The 17,876-nt window shown below is 51.0% G+C and overlaps 8 protein-coding genes across 8 annotated transcripts; 2 read left to right on the top strand and 6 right to left on the bottom strand.

The window, feature by feature from the left end:
* Positions 1-1,031: 1,031 nt before the first annotated feature.
* Triagg1_7808 (uncharacterized protein) lies at positions 1,032-2,045 on the top strand (the record flags this gene model as incomplete). Its single annotated transcript, XM_062902585.1, has 1 exon — positions 1,032-2,045. The coding sequence occupies one exon, from the start codon at positions 1,032-1,034 to the stop codon at positions 2,043-2,045; it is 1,014 nt and encodes a 337-aa protein (XP_062753141.1).
* A 1,378-nt stretch (positions 2,046-3,423) lies between these two features.
* Positions 3,424-4,636, bottom strand: Triagg1_7807 (uncharacterized protein; the record flags this gene model as incomplete). Its single annotated transcript, XM_062902583.1, has 3 exons — positions 3,424-4,012; positions 4,074-4,214; positions 4,305-4,636. 3 exons carry the CDS (start codon positions 4,634-4,636, stop codon positions 3,424-3,426), a joined length of 1,062 nt encoding a protein of 353 aa, XP_062753140.1.
* A 1,489-nt stretch (positions 4,637-6,125) lies between these two features.
* On the bottom strand, positions 6,126-10,601 carry Triagg1_7806 (uncharacterized protein; the record flags this gene model as incomplete). The annotated part of the gene is made up of 2 exons (XM_062902582.1): positions 6,126-10,383; positions 10,441-10,601. 2 exons carry the CDS (start codon positions 10,599-10,601, stop codon positions 6,126-6,128), a joined length of 4,419 nt encoding a protein of 1,472 aa, XP_062753139.1.
* Positions 10,602-11,661: 1,060 nt separating this feature from the next.
* On the top strand, positions 11,662-12,314 carry Triagg1_7805 (uncharacterized protein; the record flags this gene model as incomplete). The annotated part of the gene is made up of 4 exons (XM_062902581.1): positions 11,662-11,714; positions 11,788-11,876; positions 11,939-12,070; positions 12,139-12,314. 4 exons carry the CDS (start codon positions 11,662-11,664, stop codon positions 12,312-12,314), a joined length of 450 nt encoding a protein of 149 aa, XP_062753138.1.
* Positions 12,315-12,875: 561 nt separating this feature from the next.
* Triagg1_7804 (uncharacterized protein) lies at positions 12,876-13,618 on the bottom strand (the record flags this gene model as incomplete). The annotated part of the gene is made up of 3 exons (XM_062902580.1): positions 12,876-12,905; positions 12,960-13,442; positions 13,607-13,618. 3 exons carry the CDS (start codon positions 13,616-13,618, stop codon positions 12,876-12,878), a joined length of 525 nt encoding a protein of 174 aa, XP_062753137.1.
* A 520-nt stretch (positions 13,619-14,138) lies between these two features.
* On the bottom strand, positions 14,139-14,924 carry Triagg1_7803 (uncharacterized protein; the record flags this gene model as incomplete). The annotated part of the gene is made up of 3 exons (XM_062902579.1): positions 14,139-14,493; positions 14,550-14,608; positions 14,682-14,924. 3 exons carry the CDS (start codon positions 14,922-14,924, stop codon positions 14,139-14,141), a joined length of 657 nt encoding a protein of 218 aa, XP_062753136.1.
* A 732-nt stretch (positions 14,925-15,656) lies between these two features.
* Triagg1_7802 (uncharacterized protein) lies at positions 15,657-16,175 on the bottom strand (the record flags this gene model as incomplete). The annotated part of the gene is made up of 2 exons (XM_062902578.1): positions 15,657-15,971; positions 16,047-16,175. 2 exons carry the CDS (start codon positions 16,173-16,175, stop codon positions 15,657-15,659), a joined length of 444 nt encoding a protein of 147 aa, XP_062753135.1.
* Positions 16,176-17,109: 934 nt separating this feature from the next.
* Positions 17,110-17,599, bottom strand: Triagg1_7801 (uncharacterized protein; the record flags this gene model as incomplete). The annotated part of the gene is made up of 3 exons (XM_062902577.1): positions 17,110-17,319; positions 17,368-17,408; positions 17,464-17,599. The coding sequence occupies 3 exons, from the start codon at positions 17,597-17,599 to the stop codon at positions 17,110-17,112; spliced, it is 387 nt and encodes a 128-aa protein (XP_062753134.1).
* Positions 17,600-17,876: the final 277 nt, after the last annotated feature.

Below are 17,876 nucleotides of genomic sequence, written 5' to 3'. Positions count from 1 at the left end.
CGATACAACTTGGATACTTGTACTCCGTACAGCCATCCATGTCGACCTGTACTGTATATCCACCCACGCCCGCGATGGTCTCAGGCGCCGGATCCAATAGCCAGGTACGGACCCGACAACGACGAGGGATGGATCTGTTTTCGGTTCTTGTGGCCCCGTTTTCGCCAATCCCACGCCCCCGGGATCCCTAGCCTCATGCTTGCACCTACCTATCCGCACATTGGCTGGTGGTGCTACCTCAGGGACTCGTAATACACCGCATGCATAACAGCCACGAGCACACATGTACAGAGTATTACTCGTGCATACATGGACAAGGCCTCGTATGCGCCCAGACGACGCACCCCGTTCCCTTTGCCTCGAGCTCGAGGCCCTTTCTGCGGCTGCCGGGCTGGTGCCAAGGTACCTACATGTACGGAGCGGCTCCAAGCACAAGCACAGTAGTAGTACTACTACTGGCATGCGCATTGCCTTGTACCTTGCTCGCTCGGTATGACCACCGTCTGCGCACATCCTTGGCCTCTTGTCTGTGTCTCTCACGCGCACATCCGTCAGTCCATCCTGTTCATCCCACTCATCCATCCAATCCATCCCATCCTCCCAAGACCAGACCCTCCCCCCGTACTGTACAGTACTTGTGCCTGCCACGCCGCAAATGGCGTCTCCCCAACAACGTGCTCCGTCAACCTACAGGACGCTGCGCCCGACGTCCGGCCTTGTCGCACCCCTTACATTCTTAAAGGGACGGGGAGGCCCTGCGGCTGCTCTCTTAGCTTCTCTGACCTCCGCGTGATTCGGGTCCTTTTGGTGATAGTGTCCGGACGAGACTTGGAGTCGTGATTCGATATCCAGCATCTTCGTATCTTCTTTGTACACCTCCTGCTCCTCGCCCGCCAGAGCCGCCCATCCATCATACCCTCATCGCGCGCGCGCGCCCACACATATCATATACACGCGCATACGCCCACACATAATCGCTTCTTATACACACATACGTACGGCACCTCGCTTGCTGTGACTCCTGGTTCGCAATGATACCGGTTCATTCGCTCCCCAGCGCCGCCGACGGCGAGGCTGATGACCCGTCCAGTTTCGACGACGACGTCTCGTCCGCCGGCTCGGGCTTCTCTCATCTGCCCCCTGAGCTTCGTCTCAAGATATGGTCCTGCTCAGTGGAGCCGCGTATCGTCATTCTCGACGATCTTGTCCACAAGCCAAAATCGTATCCCATCCCTGTTGTCACTCGCCTAAACGCGGAAGCTCGCATTGAGACTAGAGAAGGCTACGAGCCCGTAGGCCGCGGATCTCACATTCACTTCGCCAGAGACATACTGGTCTGTGACCCCAACATCTCTGATCAGAGCTCAAACACCCCCCTAGAGGAGCTGGCCCCGCTTGTCGAGAGGCTTGCCTTTTGGGATTGCTTCCCTGACGATGGGCTCATCGAGGGGCTTAACCACTACTCTGCCTACCTGGAAAGGTGGTATCCTCAGGAGCGGCCAGGAAAGGTTGAGTTTGACAAGTTTTGGTTCCCCAACCTCAAGGACCTGTGGATTGTCAAGATTGGCGAGGTGGACAGGTCCTGGATGGTTGGCGTGGACCAGAACCTACCATACGACGTGCGTCTAAGAAAGACGGCCCGGCAGTTTCGTTACTGGATAGATGAAAACATTGTCGAGATTGCGCCATTGGATCTGGATGAGCCAGAGACCAAGGCTGTTTTGCGGCAAGGACGATGCGGAAAGGAGGATTGCCAAGCGCTGAATCACGGCCGGTCTAAAATGGTTTCCAAGGTTATCTTCATGGATGGCAAGTATCGCGTCATGGAAGGCTCCGAAGGCTGGCAACGCATCATGCCGTGGTCTACCAAGATGGCGCAGGCCACCGAGAAAGACACCTCAGAAAACAGAATGAGATGGATCATCGTGGAGAGGATATTAACCTTTTCCCTAAGATGGGAAGGCCCTGATGACGAGGTAGCGACTTCAGCTCGACGAAAAGCGCCGGAGATGCCAGCACGACGGATGGTATATGAGACGAGATAAAAAAGGGGGGGAGGGGAGAGCATATTCTCCTCAACTCAACATTCTGGCGGCTTACAAAAATCTACACGACAGCGTTTCTATGAGTTTTTCAAAGGGCCTGTTTTATTCGCAGCACCACCTGGAGCTATACCACTTACACTATCGGAAAGTTACACGCTCAGCAATAACGAGCTTCTACACTTCAATTGCAGCCGCGAGATGACGGCATATCCTCAATGGAAACACAACACACTAATATTTGATCTATGTGTACTAATCGCTCGGAGACACATCTCCAAAGAACACCTCCATTTATCTTTCGGGAGACATTCAAACAAATGGGGCAGAGTTGGGAGGCACAGACGGAAATACACGCGATTTCAACCGGCCGGTCATTACAGCATTCACAGATACCGCTTGGTACATCATTTTGTCAGCCTCAGTTTAATTATTCTTTTCCGCTGTAAAGCACAAAGTCGGGACCGGCTATTTGCCAGAGGCTTCATTATACGACATCATCGGCTTAGATCACTTAGTTAGCCGGGCAAGCATCGACCTCTAACAATTTTGCTCGAACGGAAGAACATTGTGGAATCGACACTTGAACTGCCGGACCGGACATGATATTTCATCCTGGTGACGATTTATGCATCGGCACGGCACATGACGGTCGATACGCGTTCACCGGGCGATGGATGAACTTGGGAACCACTACTTCTCACTTTACGTCAGCACTAGCGATTCTATTTCCCCAGAGCCTATGGTGCTTGAATGTATGCGACCTGCATGCAACAAATGGAAAGGCGAAATTAAACGATGGACTCGCGGGGTTGACAATGTGAAGGTACTGTGATTTCTCGCATTTGCCTCTGATCCTCTTCTTCTTTTCTTTTTCTTGTTTCATTTTCTTGTTTCCTCTTCTTTCTTTCTTCGTTCTTCTTCTACTGTTTTTCTCCGCCCAGTTTGTTCTTTTTTTTTTCCGGAGGTTTTCCTACATGTTTGGACTTTTTGGAAGGGAAAGGAGATGGCTCTTTACGGAAAGGAGTTTTTAACAGTCACTCTATAGGGAGAAATATAGGAGTCATTTGGACAGGCTAAGATCAGGCATGGAGAACTAGCAGACTAATAAGCCCTTCGCAGGGACGAATGTACGAGTTTAATGAGCTGATGCTGCAACGAGGGAAATGCTTCATGAAGGTGCCTCTTTGCTTGTTTGTATAAATCGTACCTGTTTAAGATGACTCGGTGCAGAAACCCTGATAGTTGTTGTGATTTCACAGTGAGAAGCTAGTTTAATTTGGTATGTCTACGTCTATGCATTGGGAAACATCACAATCACCCGCATTCTCAGTTGCAGTCTCCCGTATTTCCTAGTATGTCCTTGGCATACCAAACTCTTTCATCTCTTGATTCGATTAAGCAGAGGCTCTCCTTTATCCCACCTCTCCAGATTCTGGAGCATTACATCTGTTATCCTCTCGGTCAACCTGGTAGACCGCCAACTGACATGTGGCGTGATGAAAACGTTTGGAGCCTTCCACAGCGGGTGTCCCTCCGGCAAGGGCTCCGGTTCCGTGACATCCAGAGCGGCTCCGCGGAGCAGTCCTCCTTCAAGGGCCTCGATCAAGGCGGGCGTGTCGATGAGGGGGCCTCGTGCGACGTTGATGAGGAATGGCTTCTTCTTGCCGAGGATCTTGAACTGCTCTGCGCCGATGCAGTGTCTGGTCTGGGGGCTCATGGGAAGACTGAGAAGAACAATATCCAGGTCCTGGCTCAGAAAGTGGTTGACGGCTTCGGGGCCGGAGCCGGAGAACCACTTTGTGGGGAGGAGGCCGTCCGGGTCGCTGGTGCCCGGCACGATGTATTCTCGGAGCTTCTTGGACTCCGGGGTTGGCCGCGGGCTCAGGGTTTGGACGTATATCTCCATGCCGAGCGCGTGGGCTAGGCGGGCGACTTGTCGACCAATTGCGCCGTAGCCCATGATGCCCCTGTTTTTGGTACACATGAGCTGGAGATTGAGTCGGGAGAGGAGATGGACTGGCTACTTACATGCGGAGGCCAACGGAGTCGGTGACGGGGTTTTTGGTGAGACCCATTTCCCAGACTCCCTTGTCTGCTTGTTCCATGTAGCTCTTGAAGTGATGTGAGTGGGCTAACCAGGCGCCAATGGCCCATTCGGCAATCTGAGGTCTGTATTTACACAATGCTCCGTTAACACCGGTCCTTGATCACATTGACAAAAAAAAAAGGAGGGGGGAATCAAGCAGGAAAACAACCTACGGATGAACGCCGCTCGTACAGCAAAACGCCACGTCCTTGTTCAGAAACGCCTCATGCTCGAGCCAAAGATCCCAGCCCGCGGATCCCAACTGGACGAACTTGACGTCCTTCATCCTGGCGGCGCTGGGCGGCGGGAGGACGGAGAGCATCGTGACGCCGTCCCAGACCTCGTCTGGCAGCTCGTCTGCGTTTGGCATGCGGTTGTTTTTGACGGGGGCGATTTCGACGTGGACTTTGAGCTGGGGGTAGCGGCTTTTGATGGTGTCGAGGAAGCCGTCGGGGAGGGGCAAGGGGTAGTGCATGAGGAGCTTGTCGTCTGCTGTGATGGGCATTTTTGGCGGTGTTTTGATATGTTGAGGATTTTTGAAAGGAATGAATGAAGGGGTTGGGGGAGTGAAGGGGGATAGCTTGTTGTGTGTTTGATTTATCTAATTGCTTCGTTTTTGCCTTTGGAGTTTCAAGCCTCGTTGGTATAAGACCTAGTGAACTCTAAGTTTCTTGGGCAAAGAGTGAGACGGAAAGGAATGCTGAAGAAAGAAATGATGAGATGAGAAAAGCAACACAAAAAAAAAGGGAGCTCTCATCAGATCTATTATGTAGTTATTCTGTTCTCCCCCTCATTCCCATTCCATTTTCTCAGAGCTTCCTTGTTATATAACCCTGACGAGCTCAATAAGCACGTCATTCACCCCGACTGAAGCCACACGGAAGCCTTTCCGGCCCAGTTCATGCCAACGTCGGGGTTCAAGACGCCATCAGCAATTGCTACAGCAGGACTGCTGCATTAATACAGCTTTAGGCGATAAGGATCGGAGAATAGCTTCGTGTAGGAATGGCTGATGAATCCGGAGCGTATTTCGCCTCGCCTCCCGATCCACCCGCGTCAACGAATCATTGCACCACTACATCACATTTCAAAAAAGAAGAACTCTGACGCCGATATAATTCATTGGATAAAAGTCGTTAACGAAGATGAGGGTGGGCTGATCTAATCCTTCTTTCTCAGCATCCGCCCAGTTAGTAGAAGCTGGTAGGGCTGTGTAGGTTAAGTTCCCGAATTTGTGATTTATTCCCTATTCAGATCCTTTTTTTTTTTTTTTCTCTATGTTGTGAGATCTTAGACCTGAGTCTAAACTGGAGCGAGCTCTTGTGAGATTTTAACACCTGGATCCTACCCGAGTCAAACAAAACCGTCTTGCCGTTGAAGCTTCTTCGCCGGAATCTTATTTAGTCAACAAAAAACGGAGATAAAAAAACGGCCAGATACACGTAATCATTGCCGATTTTATCCTCAACGAGATTCCAGCATATCCGAAAAAAAGAAAAAAAAATACTCAACATGGTCATCACATAGGCTGTTCTTTTCTCTCATCCATTTGTAATACGCAGTCTCAATAATTTTGCAATTCACAGACGCGGCACAACATGCCCCTCCCCTTCCGGAACGGCTTGGTCGGGAGCGGCACGGAAAACTTACGGTCTTCGGCCCGCCGCCGAGTTCCGCAGTCTCCCCAGCTCCGGGGGGGTTCAACGACAACCACCGCCGACTTGTGAACTGTTTCTGCTGTCATGAGCCTTGCTTAGGTACAGATGTGATAAACTATTGAAAAGCATAATCAATGGTTCCCGGGCAGGGACATTGGTTGCATTATGAGCGAATCGAGCATTTAGCACCGTGGATACTTTCTATCCTTATCTATTTCCATCCTTGCGGATAGATGACAAGAACAGACTGGCAATACGCCCTTCTAAATTACTGACTGCACTGGCTATCATCTGGAATTGTACAGATTGTCCCGTCACCCCAGACCATTACTCCCCTCAGTTCCCCCTCTTCCCATTTCTCCTTTGGCTCGAGGCCCTTGACCAAGGCGCTGTAGGCGTTTTAAAGCGCACGAGGCTCAATCCAGCCGATGGCGTTGCACCTTGTGCCCTACTGGGTACATTTCTGCCTACTCGTTCCCAGTCGCCGTTGGTGCCAGCTCTTTGATGCTTCTCGTGCTCTCCATCGCTGCCATCCATTGCTGCGCCCGGTAGCAGCAACGTCTTTGACTGTGTCTTCATCACGGCGCCCTGGAGGGCCGCCCACGACTCTACCTGACCTCTGACGGCTTCTTCGACGCAGTTGCATTCATCTCCAGCCGGACAGAACATCTCACCCGCGGCATGCCACTCTGCAAGGCAGTCTTCGTGAAACGCGCACCCGCATGACAGGCACGGTGGAAAAAGAGCGTCTACGGGCTCCAAGCAGTACACACAGCGGAGCTGGTTCTGGATGCGATGACAACGATCGCAGGTGCCCACTGCTCCACCAACTTTGGAGTCGGAGGAGGTATACCGCAAGGGGTCCAACTGAGTCTCGTGAACAAGGCATATGCCCGTCACATCCAACCCGCGGCCGGAGGCGGCCAAGATTTGCAGCTGATCTTTCTTGCCCATAATGATGGGCGACGAGCCCGTCTTGAGGTGGGATGCATTCCCGCTGGCCCCGTCGTGGAGCGTAAACGAGTCGTGAAAGCTTCCCTCTACTCCGGCAAAAGGCAATTCGTCCTTCAAAACGTTGAATTTCATGACTTCCAGTCGAGCGAGCGGTTGTCGCCACATCTGCAGCATCTCTGCATATGCATACCGGTAGTTGGCGTAAATGTTGGCTCGGCTTGGCTCCAGCAGAGGCTCGCTCAGCCAACCATCATCGTCGAATATTGTTTGATCTTCCACGAATACTGAAACGCTCACCGGCACGAGGGATGATAGATCATCTCGGCGGTATTCGTCGTCTGACACGGAGTTCCTGCCTCCACTGGAATCTCCCACGGGATAAGATGGCCCCGCGCTGGCATATCCAGTACGTGGAGTCAGCGTATTCAAGATCATCTCCGCTGGGCTTGGTTTCTTCCTCAATTGTCCCGCGGGTGGTGATGACGAGCTCGCCCCCGTGAATGATCGTGGGAAGTTTGTTGAAAATGCGGAACTTAAACCGGTGCTAACCCTTGAGAGAGGTCGGTTGGAGGGAGATCGCGATAGCATTGTTGAGGAGGGGTCCGGGTCAGCGGTCAGCGGTCTCGTTTTCGATGGTGGTGTCTCGCCACAGGAGTATGAGTTTGTGCCAGGCTCGCCAGCCCACATGATTCCATCATCGGACGCATGTGAGCCAGCATAAGGGAGCGGCGTGTGAAGAGTACCGGGTGTGGTCACATTCGAATGTGGTACACCTCTTCCATAGATATTCCACGTAGTGGCATCTGTAGGGAAGTAGTCTAGGGAAAAGGATGGCGCCTTGAGAGGAAGCGGTGTTTCCTGGGATGGAAGTTGTGATTCCACGTAGGCAACGCTGTCGTCGGCGGATGATTCGCTAAAGATGCATGAAAGCATCGCTAGCATTTGTACATCGGCAATCATCTCAAAGTAGCCAAAGAGTTCTTGGATGAAATCCTTGGCCAGCGGATGCCGGCCCCATTTCACTCGACCTAGCAAGGCACTGTCTCCTGCTGGAGTGTTGCCTTGGTCGTTGTCTAATACCCGAGTCTTGGACACAACGTCGCGAGCGATGACAAGGATAGAGCTCCGTCTCTGATTGCTGGCCAGGACTTCGAGTGGTATGCCCTTCTTTAACAGCAGGGCCAAGTAGTGCCATACATTCATAAGATCAGTGTAGCCGTATTTCTCTGCAACTCTTGCGTTATGCTCACACACATCTGCTCCGTCGCCAAAGATGGCATACTCTTGTGCAAACTCCTTCTTAGAAGGTAGATCAGGCCGTAGATCGTGGATTGATATCACGTTTCGAGGCCGGCCGATCCGTCGGCGGCTTGTGCCCGTGCCTGTGCCGGTACCTACTCCTGTTCCTGTTCCACCGCCGCTAGATCGAATTGATCGGTCTTCGCTCCAAGCCTTCCTTAGATGGCGGCTTGAATGATACCACAGGCTCATTTTATGTATTGACGTAGACTCAGAGTCGCTTGATGAAGACGAAGACTCGTCAGTTTCTTCAGAGTCTGATTGGTCCTCCGTAGCGGAAGCCTCCTCGGTCGTATACTTGTATCGCGGAAGAGGATCCTGTGTCAGGCGACCAAAGCCTGCGAAGTATGGTTGATCTATCCTAGGGCGGTCCTTATTCACATCCGCACTTGTTTGGAATAGGACCCGCGCCTTTTCTTCCTTTGTCGGGAAGAAGCAAATAAGTCGGCCGTCATGCGAGAACCGAGCTCCACAGGTCAGAGGAGGTGGTGGAATAATGAGACGGGCAGGAGTCGCAATTGCGAGGTCCGCGTCGGCAGGAGGGAGCTCCTGAGACATAGAGGCCGAACCGCCTGCTGGGATGTCTTCCTCCTCATCTGTTGAACTGTCGTCGGCCAGCCCATCATCATCGTCGTCTAAATCGCGAACGTTCTTGAAGAAAGTAGTGCTGGACTCGAGATCAACTTCGCCCAGTAAGTAGGTGAATATTACTTCCAGACAGTTTTGCTTTCTTCGTAGAAATTGTTCTGCGAGTTCATGCAGCTCTCGGTTAAGCCGCTTGTGCATTTCTTCCGGCATAAATGAGCTCTTCTCAATGATGAATTTTGGCGCTTTGAGCTTGGGATACTCCAAAGGTATATCAATTTTCACCTTGATGAAGATGGCTTCTCCGTCCTTCCCCCATGGGCCATTGAGCGAGGCACTCAGCGTCAAGTTGTCCATGTCGATATTGTCCCACTTGACCTTTGGGATCTGAGTACTAACACGCAGGAGCTCTTCTTGAATTGTGTCGGGCTCACCCCATTGATCGTCAGGATAGCCGTGGCCCATGATGCCGGAGTCTTTGGACATGAGCCGTCTAGGCCCATCCATTAAACCTCTTCTCTTCGTTATACTGATGCCCTTCATCCAACCAATCTGAGCTTGGCTCGGATCCAACCTCTTGCCCGATGCACTTTTGGCTTTCATTGATGGTCCACGCCACGCCGGCCTCATCTGACGACCAAAGGCAGCAGAAGATCGCGCAGCAGCCGTAAGAGCACTTTGCTTGTGACCAGCGCCAGTCCTTGAATCTTTCATTGTACTCGTCCGTTTGTCAAGGTTGGATGCATCATCAACGGTGCGGAATGTTTTGTACGTTGCTCCTTTCCGAGTTTCGCTGATACCGTCCAGAGCTGGGGTTCCTTTCTTGTATCCTACTGCTGAGAGGATATTAGGGTCGATGCAGTGAAGTCTTAGTTCATTATCCGTCCCCCAGGATACAAGTTGGAATTCTCGCTCGTCAATGTTATCTTCTGAAACCCCGCCTCGAGTTCTCCATAGGAACTCCTTTGCTTGGTGGCCTCCATGGCCAGGAAACACGGCAACTGGCTCCTGTGACTTTTCGATGGACTCGTCATTGGACCATAGGCGATCATACATATATAGATCCCCAGGTTCGTTCTGAGGCATCGCTAGAAGGCCATGACCAAACGGTGTATGGCGGGCTCTCCAAACCGGATAGTCGGTTTTAATAACATGCTCTAATTCGTTGCCGTCATTGCTGTAATCCCAGAATTTCATACTCTGGTCCAAGGAGCATGTGACCAGACCGGTCGCTTTGGTTCGATTCCAGTCCAGGCCATATATCTTGGATGTGTGTGCGGTAATGGACTTGACAGGCTCCGAAACCTTTCGCTCGTCCCAAATGCGCAACCAACGATCATGTGATGAAGCTAGGATGTGAGGATCGCGACGATTGTACTTGACTTGGGTAGCACCAGCAAAGAAATCACAAAAAGTAAGTACGGGTTGGCGAGGCCGGCGCAGGTCCCACCAATGCACATAGCCGTCTACGGAGCAAGTCGCAAGGAGATCGGGATGGTGGGCTGAAAAGTTGACGTCGGTGATGGCCCTGGTATGGCCCTGGAGAGAGTGCTCAATTGCGCCTGTGCTTGAATCATCCCGGAGATTGAGATTCCACACCAGCGCGCGGTGATTTGCTGTCGAGACTACCCAATAGTCTCGAGCTGTGAAGGGAGACCATTGCACGTCGACAACCAGCCAGGGCTGGCCGGAGCCTCGCAGACGCCGCGGTGCACTGTACGGCGAGTCTAGATCGATGATTGCAAGTCCTTCTGGTCTAAGGGGAGCTGTCAGCACTCATTGCGATGCTCTCCGACGCGTTCTCACAACTTACGACGCCAGCGCAATGTCTCGCCCCGAAGGCGAAATGGTGGCAGAGCCGACGACGCCCTCGACATGGATCGAGCCGTCGGCCTCGAAGCTCTCACTGTCGTACGCCGATTTGATGATCCGGCCCTTCTTGGGCGAATCAGAGAGCTGGTCAAATGTCGGCATCGTCCTCTGTTCTCTCCTGTAGATTGAATGTTTCTCGCATATCGCGGCTCATTTGCGAGCCCTAAGCAGAGTGTCGGTCCCAGCTGAGGTGGCAGTCGTGTTGCTGCCAACAGCTATGAGCAGCTCGCATTATTCATTCAACTTCATAAGAGCAAAATAAGCCGTGTCCTGGCTTTAGAAGGCATTCAATGGGCTGAGCGCCGTCAGATGATGCTTGAGATGGTGGTTGAGTTAGGCTGAATGCGCGCCATGATTTGACGGCAAGGGGCGTTGACGTTACAAGTACCCAGCAGGTCACTAGGCTAGGTGATTAATTTGCATCGGTACCTGAGCTAGACTTTCCCCTTCTGTACGCCTATCAAGGTGCTGTACCGTATTGCACGCTACAGCCAGTGCATCATTTCCGATAGGGAAATGCTAAGGTACTAAGCCAGCGCCCCAGCTCTCCTACTATTGCTATATTTTTCTAGTATCTGCTACTATAGCTATATTTCTCTATATGTAAATTCTGATATTATTATTCATCAGTTAATAGTTTAAAAATGGTGACATGGTGTGCTGGATAGCAGAGTTGAGGTGCTGGCGAGCATTTCCCTTCTGATACGGCGTCCCGAACTGTGCAGTACCGGTAACACCGAGCACTTAACGGGCCGTCCAGCATAGAAAACTCTATCTGATCAACTACGAACGATCATCCAGTTTCCTGCAGGGCAAGCAGAAAATCATAGAGAGCATTCATCAAGTAAATAAGACATTCCGCTGAATCAGAGCAACTTTTAGAAGCAAGCATAAGCCAAATCTTGCTCTTCTTTCTGCTCTCTGTCTCCGCGCCTCTTATCGCAAACAGCCCCTCCTGCTGCTGCCTTTGCCGGGCTTGTCCCTTCAGTGTCGCATGCCCCGCCTCGTCTTTCTACCTTGCACAACTCAGCCTTTGCGCTAACCAACGACAACTGCGATCTGTGTCGGCAGCAGAAGAGTCTCATACCACTGTCTCTCCTCTATTTTCCTTGCTCTGAATAGATCTGTGTCCCCCCTCAAAAGCAAACGAGAATACGCCAAGATGGCTCTCCCGAAACGCATCATCAAGGAAACCGAACGCCTCATGGCCGAACCGTGCGCCCCTCCATCCAGACGCTCCCAGTCATGTCGGCGCCTGTCCATGTAACTGACATCCTGCTTGCTGTAGAGTTCCCGGAATCAGCGCCGTGCCTCACGAAGACAACCTGCGGTACTTTGACGTCGAGATCCACGGTCCCGCATCGTCACCATACGAAGGTATATGGCGGGTTCCTCAAAGATGGCGCAAGCGGGAGATCAAGTACTGACGAAAACACAAGGCGGCATTTTCAAGCTCGAGCTCTTTCTCCCAGATGATTATCCCATGACTCCGCCCAAGATCCGATTCCTCACCAAGATTTTCCACCCCAACGTTGACAAGCTGGGCCGCATTTGCCTGGATGTTCTCAAGAGTGCGTTATTGAAAGCCATCTTGTTTGTGGTTGGAACCTTGTACAAATATGCTTACACGTCGTCGCAGACAACTGGTCTCCTGCGCTGCAGATCCGGACGATTCTGCTCTCCATCCAGGCCCTCCTCGGCGCTCCCAACCCCGACGATCCTCTTGCCCCCGATGTTGCTAAGAGCTGGAAAGAAGACGAGGCGGCAGCCATAGCAACGGCAAGAGAGTGGACAGAGAAATATGCAAAGGCGTAGACTTAGAATCGGAAGACGAGAGGCAAGAGGAAGAAAAGAGAGAGATATATGAGTATATATTTCCAAGACCTGCGATAAGTTTTGATATCAAAACAGGGGCTTGCTACGGGGTACGAACATTATTATGGGGGGAGTTGAGAGATTATTCTTTTTATTTTTCCTTTTCTTTTTCTTTGGCTTGGTTGCAAATACTTTAGAAGGCTCAAATTTGTTTCGAGATGAGCCGCAAGCGTTACTGTCCGCGCTTCTATGGTGTATGTTTTAGATAGTACAAGTGGTCTTGCAGACAGATATACCACTGGCGCATTACATCATCACATTACACTTGGTGTTCAGAAATTCATTATTATAATTGCTCCTCCCATACAGTAATGCCCCCCATTTTAAGTCTATCGCCACTTCGATATTTATTTGTAATTTTTTTTCTCTTCTAGTGCACAAATACATAAGGCGACGCAGGAGATGGAGAAACAGCAGAAACTTGACGCCCCTGCCCCGAATTCTTGTATCTACAATGCTAGAGTACACATAGGGAAGTTGAAATGGGGTAAAATGAACTCCTTAGACCATGGCAAGATCGCCAAACTTCTCCTGCACGGGAGTATTAGCGCTGTACATGTCAACAAACCCGAGAAATGCACATACCTTGTAACCAGGCACCATCCATCTGCCCTTGGACACCAGCTCGGCGGTCTTCTCGTCGATGGACTTCTCGGCGGCGGCAACCTCGTCGACGGTAAGCTCGTCGAATGGCCGGGCCTCCTCGATGTTCTTCAGGGTAGCAGCCAAGTCCTTCAGCTCCAGGTCGACGGCCTGCTTGGTGGCCTCTGCGTTCTTGACGGCCTCGACCTCAAAGGCGTCAATGGCCTTGATCTGGCGGGAGACATCGTAGGTGACGGGCTTGAAGGCCTTGAATCGCTTCTCGATCTCGTCAATGACGGCCTGGTTCTTGAGGACGGAGCGGTAGTGGGCGAAGTCGACGGCGGTAGGCTGCTCGGTCAGCTGCTGGACCTTGCGGCGGGCGTCCTCGTTGCGCTTCTTGAAGGCCTGCAGGGAGGCGACGGTCTGGCCGCGGAGGCCCAGGGACGAGGAGACCTTGACCCAGTCGAGCTTGAGAGCTGCGCTTCGCTATTTCGGAAGAAGATGAAAATTAGCTCATGAAAACCGCCGGGGAACGTAAATGTTGCGCATGTTTGATCCGGCCCTCCCCCCCTTCGACCGCCACGTTTTCTTCCGTGCGATGCTCGGCAATCAAAACATTTTTTTTTGCGCCAATTGAGGAACAAACTAACCGTGGCCGCCATTTTGAGATGTGATGTGAGGTCTCGTTTGGGGATCAGAGAGCGAGATCTTTAACGGAGGTTGATTGACTTTGCCGAACTTGCCCAGCCGGGGCCGCTTGCACAAAATCGCATCACGTGACTTTACGCATGACTTTTTTGTAGCTGGCCAATGCGAGTTCGAGCTGGATGCGTCTCATACCCCCTCTTGGATGAGCTTAGGAGGAGCTCAGGCTACTCATTGAGCGAGTACATGCTATATAATAACAGAATCTATGCATCAGAGAGCACTGCCTGATTAAATTGACTTCCATATATGTAGCCATCCGTAAACACCAGTTTCACGCTGCTCCCCACTTACATGAGCGCCGAAAAGACATGTCACAATTGCTCGTAGAAACATAGACAATCTCGTCTTTCATGCCATCATTTTCTTTTTAAGGACGAGTAAAGCTCTTGGATGAACAATAATACAAATCCCTAGGCGCATATAGTTGCGCAGACTAATGAGATAATTTCAAGCACCCTGCCCATATCCACGTCATTAGATACTCAATGCCATAATGGAGTTGACAATATCATTGTCGTTCTCCTTTAGTGCTTTTACAGCCTTCTTGCGGCTGACGTTGGCTTGAGTCATGACGAGCTCAATATCCTTATCCTCCAGACCCTCGGCGTCGACCTCCTCGCCGTCATCCTCTTCTTCCTCTTCCTTCTTAGCCTCAGCCTCGCCCTCCTTGCCGTGGTCGTGATCGTGGTCATGGTCGTGATCGTGGTCGTGGTCGTGGTCGTGGTTGTGGCCAGCGTGCTCAGCCTCGGCGTTGGCCTGGGCAAGCTGAGCAGCGGCAGCCTGCTGAGCGGTGGCGTTGATGTCCTCGATCTTGGCCTCACCAAAGACACTGCAAGAAGGTTAGATGCATATTACCCCATTTCCCAGGCTGAGATTTTTGCTCACATGTAGGTGTTGCTGTTGGGGGACTTGTAGACTTCGGGGTTGTTGATGACAAAGAGGATCTGTGCATATCCGTTTAGTCTCCATTTTCCAGATCTAGCTCAGGCAAACCGCCTTCCAAATTTCGAGACCTACGTTCTTGGGGCGGCGGAGAGTGACTCGGGTGATGCCAGGGACTCGGACCAAGTTGCCCTTCTCCAGCAGGGCCTTGCGTGCCTTCTTCTCGTAGCGAGAGTGGACTACAGCAGTAGAACCGGCGGGGAGAGATCCATCGCCGAGCTCTTCAGCATCGGACTCATCGCTGGAATCCTGTTCCTCGACCGTGGGCTTAGTCTTGGTCTCGTCGTCGGGAAGCTCTTCAACTCGAGGGTTGGCCATTTTGGTTGTCTGTGGTGGGGGATAACGGGATTAGCTTGTGTCCCCCTCTTCGTTTTCGCACGAAAATATTCTTCCACAGCGAAATGGAGCCGGACGAGCTTTCTCTGTCACCTGATGCCGGGCCTGGCCATTCGTAGAGGGCAGAAAAAAAGACTGCAGTAATCGAGACTCACATTTTATGCGATTAGCCTGAAGATTAATCTAATTTGTTACTCCAACGTGACGCTGCGCAATGCCGATTTGTGTTGTAGATTTGAACTGCGAATTTCTAGGGTTTGGGTGGATGACCGCGGCTAACCCAAATTAGGTAATCAAAGTTCTTTTGGTCGCAAGATGTGAGCCAAGTCAGTCATTTGCGATATACGAGTATGGCAGTACAACGGCAAGTCTCAAAAACAAGATACAAAAGTCGCATGTGTAGCAGAAGAAGAGGAGAATTCTAGTGTTTGATTTACATGCATTTCATAGATATTTTTTTACTACACGAAATCACAGTGATCCACAATGAGAATCCTCCCTATAAGCTTTGAATTCATTTTGTCTGAATTTCCGTATTGACGCCGTTCATCATAAACGATGATATGTGACAACATACAGCCCTTCCAGAACGGGAGCAAAAATGAATCCAGCAGTTCTTTTGCTGCTGTAAATGCGTTTCCTGCCCGGGCCCATGTCCCCTCATTCTAATACCATCCGATCAACCTCTCCGTGACTCCAGAGCGAACAACCCAATTATGCGGAGGCCTTGATCTTGGCCAGAGCCTTGCGCTCCTCGAATCGTCGCTGCTTCTTGAGGCGCAGGACCTTGAAGCGGTCGAAGTCGGTCAGGGCCTTTCTCCGCTCAATCTGCTCGCGCTTCTTGGCCCAGTTGCTGCCCTTCCACTTGGCATCGATCTCGGCCTTCTCCCAAGCCTTGGTGAGGGCGGTTTGTCGGGAGCCTCGGGGCAGGTTCTCAATGACGAACTGGGAGAGGAGAGCCTTGCTGAGGTGCAAGGCTTGTCGGGGAACCTTGAGCTTGGGGTCTGAGGAAGGGCCCTCAACGAGAACCTAGATGTCATCGGATTAGCCATGTCGTTCCGGGGGAGATTCGCGCTTCTCCAGTGAGGAAACACGTCAACGTACTCGCTTGTGGTCGATGATCTCGACGATGGCAGCCAGACGGCCGTTGTAGGGGTGCTCGCCGTTGATCAGCAGAACACGGCCAACCTCAACGAGGCGCCAGTTGGATCCCTCAATCAGTGCTTCGCCCATTGTGACGGAATCTATTTCGATGTTCGTGTTAGTCGGCCAGGTTCATTCGACGAAGTCGCAATTCATTCGGTGTGTGAATGAAGTGGAGGGAGGCGCGTGTATCATACCAGATGTCGACGATTATCTGCCGTTCGGGTGGATGTTCTCTGGAGCAGCGTTCACCTTGGAGGCTCCAACGACTTTTTGAGGGCTCGGCTATCTAAGAGTGTGCGGGCAGAAAATATCCATTTGCCCTAATTGAAAATTTTCGGAATTTCTGTTTTGCCTTGCTGACTACGCCGCTCGCGCCAAGGTGGCGCACGGACCAATCGCCGTTCCTTTTTCTTTCCGACCTCGAACTAAAATTTTCGAGCTCTTCGTCAATCACCTTTGCCAGACTTTTGGAGGTCGAAAATGCAGGATTCCCAGCCAGGAATCAATCCAAAATTCTCTATAATGGTCAAGGTAAGAACGAACTTTTTTCTTCTCTATCCTGCATCGGTACTATGATGAGGTAATTTGCGGTTGATCACATGCGGTGGCTCCCTCGCCGGGGATGCTATACCAAATGAACAAATGAGAAACTTTTTCTTACATATTCTGAGCCTTTGTTCTTTATGCCCGTTTATTATTCATTCTTTGTCTGGCTTGAGCCATGGCTGACAGAATTTTTACAGATGATATATAGCTTTCAATCCAAATACAATATTATTCATTCAAGCTTCAACTTGTCCCTCTGCAATCGTGAACTTTTGATGATGCACGCAATCAAGCTTCGCTTTTTTTTGTCTTTATCTTTGGCTAGGCATAGTGAGACATGTTCATGGCCAAATGTTTCCATCCACCTTTCCCACCATTATCAACTCCTTCTCTGCTAAGCAGACCACAGCTTTTCTCATAATTCATTTCTGATCCTGATTTAAGAATGCAGATGGTATCGGCCGTCCGAATCCAACTAAGCCTTGCCCTTTCGTCTGAGATACTCTTCCTCATCTGCTGCTATTTCAGCGTCTACTTTGGCCCCTTTGGATGGTTCGTTGCCATGCATCTTGGCCTTTGCGTTGTTAGCTAATGGCTCATGGTATGGGAATCGAGCACTGACTGGTAATGTCGGGTCCTTCTTCGATAGAGACGTCTCAATGTCATCGTCAGGCTCTTCTCTCCGCTTTAAACAGATCAGATACTATTCCGCTGGCGAGATCAAGCAACCTACCTCTTCTGCGGCCAGCCTATTCTTTATGGAGCGTTGATCTTCTGAGCTTGGGTCAGTACAAACACCAGTATAATGTGATTGAGGGAAGGCATTTACTTGAATCGAGTCCAATGTGTGATGCATGCTGACCCTCGTTGTACTTCTCTGGTTGCGGCATCTCGGATCTCGCGACATTTCTCTGGTCACCTGCCTCATAGACACCAGATGTGCCGACTTTGGAGTACCCTGACATGGTTGGTAGCTATTTTTCGCAGTATCAGGATATCAGTTGAGAAGCTGCTAGTCGTGACTCTTCGCTGCGCGTACGACAATTATTGAGAGTTGTTACCGATCCAACTAGATGTTCAGCTGCACTTATATACATCGCCCTCAGACAATGGCTTACAAGATTCTCCACATAATATGTGACTTCATCCTACGTCATGATTGTTGAATCACAATGATAGACATGACAGCTAATATGTGGGAAACTTAACGTCATAGATAGATTGGCAATCTCTGTGACTTAC

The sequence above is a fragment of the Trichoderma aggressivum genome (genome assembly GCF_033847375.1).
Source record: "Trichoderma aggressivum f. europaeum strain CBS 100526 chromosome Unknown scaffold_036, whole genome shotgun sequence".
NCBI lineage: Eukaryota > Fungi > Ascomycota > Sordariomycetes > Hypocreales > Hypocreaceae > Trichoderma > Trichoderma aggressivum.
The sequence above is the reverse complement of the archived record's forward strand: the minus strand, read 5'-3'. Positions and strand labels throughout refer to the sequence as shown.